Source organism: Anthonomus grandis, chromosome 23, assembly GCF_022605725.1.
Source record: "Anthonomus grandis grandis chromosome 23, icAntGran1.3, whole genome shotgun sequence".
NCBI classification, from domain to species: domain Eukaryota; kingdom Metazoa; phylum Arthropoda; class Insecta; order Coleoptera; family Curculionidae; genus Anthonomus; species Anthonomus grandis.
This window is the reverse complement of record NC_065568.1, coordinates 922,417-931,015: the sequence shown is the minus strand read 5'-3', so window position 1 is coordinate 931,015 and position 8,599 is coordinate 922,417. Positions and strand designations below refer to the sequence as shown.

Below are 8,599 nucleotides of genomic sequence, written 5' to 3'. Positions count from 1 at the left end.
CTAGGTAGAGGAACGATTGTAAATTTTTTAACTAAGTTATATGAGCGAGTTTCTGGTAAGGGATGATATAGGGATCATCACAGGGAGATATGTCATAATGAAGATGAGACTAAATAAAAGAAAACTAGACCAAATGTGCAACTAGTCTTCCCAGCTCATGTCTTGCGATTTTTGAATCGAAGGCGACCATCAATCGTAATACCAAGGAACTTGCAGTTTTCTTTGTTTTGCAAGAGGGACTCTTCACTAAACATGATTCCCTGGACGTCATACTTAAAGTATTATTTTTAGTGTATGTAAATAAGCTTAATTATTTACATACACCAAAAATAAGACTTGTCCTAACACTGAACCTTGAGGTACTACACACTCAAGGGATCTAAAATCAGACAAACGCACAGATAGTGTAAATCACCAAGTACGATTTGGTAGATAGGATTTCAGCCATTGCAATGTCACACTCATCAAACCATATTTGTTGAGATAAGATAACAGTATTCCAAAAATCATAAAACTGCCAGCGACGACTCTCCAGAATTCAAGGATGCATAGACATTCTCCAAAAAGCTAAAAACAGCATCATGAGCCCCTTTATCAGTTTGAAATCCAAATTAATTTGCAGATAAATTAGTCAAATAAACTATTATTTTCTAAAACATTCTAACAAAATTCTGCTTTTTGCAGGTTTTCAACTATCTTGGAAAGGGTACATATAAAATAGATATTGGACGGAAATAACAAGGCTCAGTCAAATCCATTATGAAGAGGGACTGTTTCGATATGACTCGGCACACCATAAACATCTACGGAGAAAATCTTTATTTCCTCCAGAGTCCAGAGTAAATTCCATAGGTCGGTGAAGGAAAAAAAAGGCCTGTTGACTTTATATATTTTAATTAATATATATTCTAGATTATTCAACAGCCTATGTATAATGCCTTAAACTGTAACAACACCTATGATTATCTTTGATTATAAATAAGATATACAAATAAAAGAGACTAATTTAAAGATAGTGAAATTAATGAGCGCTGCTTGACGAGAGTTGGAGAGAAGAATTATTAAGTTCGGAGATCTAAACTTAGAGAGAGTCGTAAAGAGAATGTTTTTATGTTATTTTACATTTTTGTCAAAACTCTTAAAAAGAGACTACAGTAAAAAGCACAGGGACGTTTTGTTTTGATTGGTTAGAACAAGTGTCATGACCATTATTTATTTATTTATACTGTTTGAGAAAATTTTATTAAAACATATTTTATCTATCTTAGACAAATGAACTATTTTTTAATCTTTCTTGTCTTTCTCCTAGTTAAGCTATAAAAGTTCTGAAAAAGTGTGTGAAACTGACAATAAATACTTCTAACACCAGATTAAACCATTTCAATCTAAAGTTGTTATTACTGCAATTAATGAAAAAAACCATTAAAACAAGTGTTTATCTTATATTCTCTCAATATATCCATATTTTGTTTTTCATTAATAATCAATTATATTGTTTATTGTATTAGTACTTTTGTCTCAATCCAGTCTCAAGATCCAGAGAAAATTTTTAAGGCTTATTGCTTACAAATTGAACACAACCGTTGAGTCCATCGATTATAATGATCTGATGAAGCTCTTAAATATGCAAACTTTAGCTCAACGAAGAGACCAGATGGATTTGTGTATTTTATATGGAGTAGTGAATGGTTTGATCCAATCTCCAGAACTCTTGGCATCAATTGGCGTTAATGTTCCTCGCTTAAATTCTAGACACGCTAGGTTGTTACATGTTAAACACCATCGAACTAACTATGGTTTTTATTCCTCCATTAGTAGATTTTCGAGATTGGCAAACTCTGTGATAACTAAATTAAATATTGATCTTTTATTCTAGGTAGTTTTAAACGTAAAATAAAATGTATCTAAGTAGTATCTCGTTCCTTCTTTTTAAGCTATGTGATTGTGATATTTATTTTTTTTAAGAATGTTTGTAATAATTTTTTTTCTTAAGGAAGATTTATAGTCAATAGTAAATATGTATATTCACCTATAAGCAATGGCGTAATATTGTAAAATAGCTTGTCCGTTAATAAAATTCTATTTTATTCTCAATAAGTATCTCTTTTTCATTTCATTTTGGTTACTAGTTATGTATTAAAAGTAAATCAAACAACTGTGTCATAAACAATATGTATATTTTCAAAAGTTTTACCACATAAAACAAATACATATATACAAACAAATACAAAATAAGATTTATTTCTTAAAAAATCTAAAAGTTACAAAATAAAATCTATTCCTTAAAAACTCCAAGACGCCATAGTAAAATAATACATTTTTCGGAACAACAAATGACTATATTTTTATAAAGACGGATGAGTAACTAGACGCAATTGTTAACTGCGTTAGAGGAACCTGGAACCCCAGAACTCTAAAAAACTTTTACAAACTATATCTGGATGTATGAATAATAAAAAATTACACAATTTTAAAATTACTTTTAACATTTTGTCAGTTTATACACAAAGAGTATTGGTTTAAAATAATAATCATAGTTTAAAATGGTACAGCAACTATACAAAAAATAAAAATCTAACTCTAAAAATAGTCTTCTTTATACTTTCCCTTAGTTCTGGAAAAAAGAAGAAAATTAAAATATTTTTTTGGAATATAACTATATATTTTAGAATATTTTACTTGTCGATGTCGTTTTGTTGGAAAGTACTCTTGTGTCTCCATTTTATGTTTGTTGGTAAATTTAAACTTTGCCTTGTCTGCTTGCTTCACCGCCCCTTGAATATTATCCATGAATTTGTCAAAAACATCGTCATTTAATGATTCTGCCCATGTTTTGAAATGTGCCCATCTAACTTCCCTGTTATTTAAATCCCTTAATTTGTCTGCTTCTTGTAGTGTTCCTTGGAGAAAATTGTCAATTTCTTGTTTATGTTCGGTCTCAATTTTTGAATTTTCAGCCAGTAGATTTGCTGTTTGATCTGCAACAGAGTTACTACCATATAATCCTTTTTCATGTTCGTTCTCATAGCATCATTCTTGATCTTCCTTTTGCCCTGGATATTCCAGTTTTTGACAATATGCCAAGTACATAAAAGTCTTTTTGGTCCATTTCCCATGACCTTCGTCCATGCATTGAAGTACTTTGAGTCATAATCACTCACAAAGTAGTCAGCTGCAACAGTACCTTGTAATTTCTCTCTTAGTGCACCTAAATTCAAATAATCACTGTAAGTTATTAAACAATAATTCTTTGAGATTTTTTGAACAACCTAAAAAGACTTCCTGGGCCTGTTGATCCAATCTATTTGTTAAAAAAAATACCACTGGAAATCCAGCATTTCTATCATCCTTAACCAAAACTATTATTAAATCCATCCCCCTTCTATTAGTTCCATGAGTGCCATCCATGCCAATTATTTTTGAAATTTTTTTAAGCTTTTCTTCCATCACCGAGTTGATGAAACCCTTAGCAAAATCTTCCTTCTTCAACACTTCATGCATGTTACCTATAATAATATATCCATCACCAAATAAATCTTCCACATTTATAAATATCTAAGTACTTATGTTTATACCCAACAGTCATCTGTTTATTTAAACCTACAGATATACCACACCAACTACAATAAATCTAGGTACTACTTCTCTTGAACCAGAAAACTAATTCCTTAAAAATGTTTAAACAATATCCAATGTCAATTGAACAATATTGTTGGTCAGTCCCCTGTAAAAAAATGTAGTACTCATAACAATGACACCATATTCAGAGAGAAGCCACCAGCAGAATGGATTGGTCCAATTGACTTTGGATACACTATATCTATACAAAAATCAAAATAAAAACTATTATATGTACCAGCATATACATACAGTATCTATACATACATATACGTATAGATAGATACCAGCATTCCATTTAAATATGCATGGGATCATTGACGATATGCAACAGTTTTTGTTTTGATTTTTGTATACCCATATATTCACATATTCCCCATCAAGATATAACACATACGTATATTATATAATTTTATTTATGTATAATTACTTTACCTTCTTGCTTGTAAATAAATGCAAAGTTTTTTCCACTGGCATTCCATTCTTGTACCTTTAAAGCAGCAGCTATCATTTCGTTTTGATCCTTTTTATTATTGATATTGTGTTTTCTTATCAAATATGTGATATCATTTCGATTTATCAAATTTATTCGATGCAGTTCAGCGGAGTCTACGTTCCTTGCATCTTTTAAAATTCTATCAGAAGATCCACCAGCCTTTAATTTTTCAACAATAACATTTTTCTCTGAGGTGGAAAGATGTAGTCTATTTGGTTCAGTTATATGTCCAGCTTGTGTCCTCCAAAACTTAATAGATACAGTCCCATCAAAGTGTCCGTGAAGGACACATTCCTCTAATTTTTATTATTCCAGCTGCCTTCTCGGTTCTTTTATTATACTTCTCTTGATATCCTAAAAAGTAATTATTGGTAAGAAAAGCTATTTTTACTACTTACTTAATTCGAACAAAAACATGTTTTTAATAATTTTATTTGTTATTTGAACTATTATTATTATCTAGAGCAATTATTTTACTTAAATATTACCTTTAAAATTACTCCTGTTGCAGAAATATGTCACTTCTATTTGTTCACTTTTATTTGTTCTACGTATTGAGTAAGCAGTTTAAATTTTTTCGGTTTGTTTCCATGACTCGTAATTTTCTTTACTGCAAAACTGTAAAATTGATAATTCAATTTTCATTGCATGCTGCTTTTCAAAATGTTCGAGCAATAATCGATGACTTTGTAATACATTTTGTTCTTCACACACTGGACAAATAATTCGACATTCTCTGGGACTAGAAGCTATCTCAACTACGTGTACACGTTTCTTATGGCGGTTTAATAATTTCTTACAATTGACATTTTTTGGACATAGATTACATGTAACACATGATGGTTTTCCCTGTGAGGATCCAGCCTTTGAATCCATTCTCAAAATATACACACAAACAAGGGACAAAGCTAGAAAATATAAATATCAACGAAAACAAATAAATATTAACTAATTAATAACTAATAACCACTCTTCTTCTTCCTGAAAAGAATTCGAGAGTCGAGAGCCGGCTGAATTCGAGGACACGCCAGAGGAGTGAAATGCGCATGAGCGCTTCAAACAAATCAAATTACACGTCCCTGTGCTTTTTACTGTAGTCTCTTAAAAAATAGGTATATTTGCCACCCAAGGGTTGCGTCCCTTTTTCTGTTCCCAAGAATTTTGATATTTTCAAGAGAGCCAGCAGAGAAAGTCGAACATGTGCGACACACTTGAAATGACGAAAAGGCACAAAACCTTTCAGAAGAAAAGAAATAAAAATGGTTCAATTGATGTTTGAACATACACCCCGGCCTTGAAGGCTCTGCCTTCAATAAGCGGCAACTAATTAACTTATTGTTACTTAACGAGTTTTGTAAAGAGGTAGAACTAAAATTAGGATATACATAAATCTTTATACCTAAATACCTAAAACTTTAACTGTATACCAAAGACTATAACTTATATACATATATTTCTAAAATATAACTGCGTAGGTAACTTTAATTAAATTCAATCTTCGAGTTGAAGTAATGGGCATAATTTAGGTATGTTTCTGACGTAAATACCCTTGCTTGTTTTCATCTTAGTTAGTCTAACGTGCCCATCCTTGCTCGGGATAACCATTATCTATTATATTCCTTTAGAAAAACAACCTCATTGACCTTAATATCGCGTTTCTGGGACAACCATTAAGGCCTGTTCTGCAACATTTTTGCCAACGATCCAACCGATTTTTTGAAATATTGCAGTGATCACGGTCGGGGTATGAGGTGAGTGGTGCACCTATTAAAAAGTGACCTGGAGTCAAGCAATTTAAGTCAGAGGGGTCATCGGATAAGGGCTGAAGCGGTCTGGAATTTAAAATAGCCTCAATTTGAGTGAAAATAGTGGCAAATTCTTCAAAAGTAAGCTGCTGATCACCGATTACACGTTTAATATGGTGTTTAGTGCTTTTAATGGCAGCTTCCCATAAGCCGCCCCAATGAGGAGATTGTGGGGGACTAAATTTCCATTGAATTTCATAACTAGAGGAAAAATTATGGATGTCATTTTGAGTTGCTTTGGAGGACAACATCGAATAAAGTTCTCTAATTTGATTATTAGCACCTAAGAAATTGGTTATATTATCGCTGAAAATTGTGGTGGGGAGACCTCTTCTAGCAATAAAACGTTTTAGACATGCCAAAAATGCCTGAGTCGAAAGGCTTGAGACTAGTTCGATATGAACAGCCTTGGTTGCCATGCATACAAATAAGGCAATATATCCTTTTTCAACTTTAGCGCGCCTTAAATTCGATGGCTTTATAAAAAAGGGTCCACCAAAGTCCACACCTGTTTTAGAGAATGGTCTCTTTCCATGGGCAAATCTGACATAATTTGTTGAAAAGTCCGTGCTTTAAATTTAAAACAATTTAAACAGTTGATAGAAATCTTCTTAATTTCTCTTAGGCCGTTAAGAGGCCAGTATCGAAGGCGAATATTTGATAAAAGAGTTTGGGGACCTACGTGGCCCAGTCTGAGATGTTCCTTTTGTAACAAAAGGTTAAATACCTTATTATTAGAGGGCAATAAAATAGGGTATTTTTGATCATAGGGTATCAGTGCTTGTGATAATCTACCTCCGACACGGATTACGTTGTCTGAATCAATGCATGGATTTAATTTTAGAATTTGTTTTTTAAAGTCCATAAAATGAGAGAATATGCCGGTGACGTCAGACCTCGCGCATCTAAGCTCGCTATCGTTAAGCGTAGAAGCGTAGAATTCTAGCAGATAGTTTATGACTAAACAATCAGTGCCGGGGGTGTATTGTGTTAAAATATTATTAAATAAATGGGGTTTAAAATACTGTTAAATAAATTTAAACTTTTCTTTGCTTTATTTATGCGTATGTGGATATAAGTGTTAGCTTTACATACATATATTACTTTAGATACTCAAAATAACGTTTACGATACGTGTTAAAGAAATACATATGTTTTTTTTTTATACTCATTATGATACGAACATTATTTGATATTCATTAATGTAATCATCATTTAAGATTATGTCCTTTGAAATACTTTTGTTTAAAAATCAGTTGAAATCTTAAAATATAAAAAAAAAATATTTAAAACAAAAATTAATTTTTAAAATATGTTTTAAAACATCTATTTCTTTTCTTTCTTCAGCTATTAAAGATATTAAAAATAAAACTCCACATAAGGGTATATAAATTTTACTGCTCATAAAAACACTACATAATATTATTACGGTATATAATACATATTCATATTATTAAATTAGTCACTATCTGACAAAATGTCCACATTGCTGATAATTGATTCGTCGGAACTCGTTTCCAAATCTTCATCTGATGAGCCAGTGTTTACCGTAAATTTTAGGGAATCTAAAGTTTCATCAAAAAGATTATGATCTTTTATATATTTGTCTTCAATTTTGTCGACATGGTCACAAATGCTTCTCCAATCATCGACAGATACTTCTGCAAATTTTTGCCTCGTCAAAGCTTCTACATCTGCTAACTTAAAAGTTGTGTTCCTGCTTGCTACCCAGTTTTTAACAGTGGCCCAGATTTTTTCAATGGGGTTCAATTCTGGGTGGTATGGAGGCAAACGCAAAGTTGAGTGTCCGTGACTTTCCATTAGTTCGTCAAGTTTGCACTTTATCGGATAAAATCTTTTATTTTGAAGAACTATTTCATAAAGTTCCGTTTTTGTCATTTTCTCGTCATGTTCTAAATTATGCTCCTTAAGCCAATCAATTATGAGTTGTTTCTTACTTCCTGAGGTAACATTCTTTTTTACTTGTACATTATGGTATGATGCATTGTCCAAAACTAAGACCGAATTTGGTGGCAAATATGGAAGTAATTGGGTTTCCACCCATTTCATGAAATTTTCATGATTCATGTCGTCATGGTAATCGCCACTTTTAGAACCTGAAATGTTATAAGTAAGAAATTAATAAGCACAGAATATATATTTTTTATATCTTACCTGAGCGGAATATAAGTAGACCGTCTTTAACAAAACCATTTTTTCCTCCAGCATGAACGATGATTAATCGCTGTCCTTTTGAAATGGGTTTTCGTATACCGCTTAGGCTTTCGTCAAACCAACCTTTGTCAGAAGTATGACTACTGGTATATAGGTTTCGTCAGTATACACAATATTTCTACCTTGATTTTTAAATTCGGTAATTTGTTTTAAGTATTTTATTCTCTTCAAACGTATGTCATATGATTCCATCAAGGCCTTTCTATTATCATCTGTCTTCTTCCATCTAAAAAACAATGTTTAGAAGTTAGACATTTATATACTTATTAACATCTAACAGGTACATATAATTTAAAAAAACTCATAACCCTAAAAATAAAATTCAAGATAAATAAAGAGATACAGGTAAAATTTTAAAAATGATATTCTAGTTAGGTAGAACATTAAGGAGAAGAATATAATAATATGTCCAATTAAGAGGAAAGAGTGGATTAACCAGGGTCAT

At 31.7% G+C, this 8,599-nt stretch overlaps 1 protein-coding gene across 1 annotated transcript; it reads right to left on the bottom strand.

Moving 5' to 3' along the window:
* Nucleotides 1–7,297: 7,297 nt before the first annotated feature.
* LOC126749271 (uncharacterized) lies at nt 7,298–8,227 on the bottom strand. The gene is made up of 2 exons (XM_050458970.1): nt 8,095–8,227; nt 7,298–8,036 (listed from the first exon to the last, which is right to left on the bottom strand). Exon 2 carries the CDS (start codon nt 8,005–8,007, stop codon nt 7,378–7,380), a length of 630 nt encoding a protein of 209 aa, XP_050314927.1. The 5' UTR covers nt 8,008–8,036; nt 8,095–8,227; the 3' UTR covers nt 7,298–7,377.
* Between the last annotated feature and the right edge of the window lie 372 nt (nt 8,228–8,599).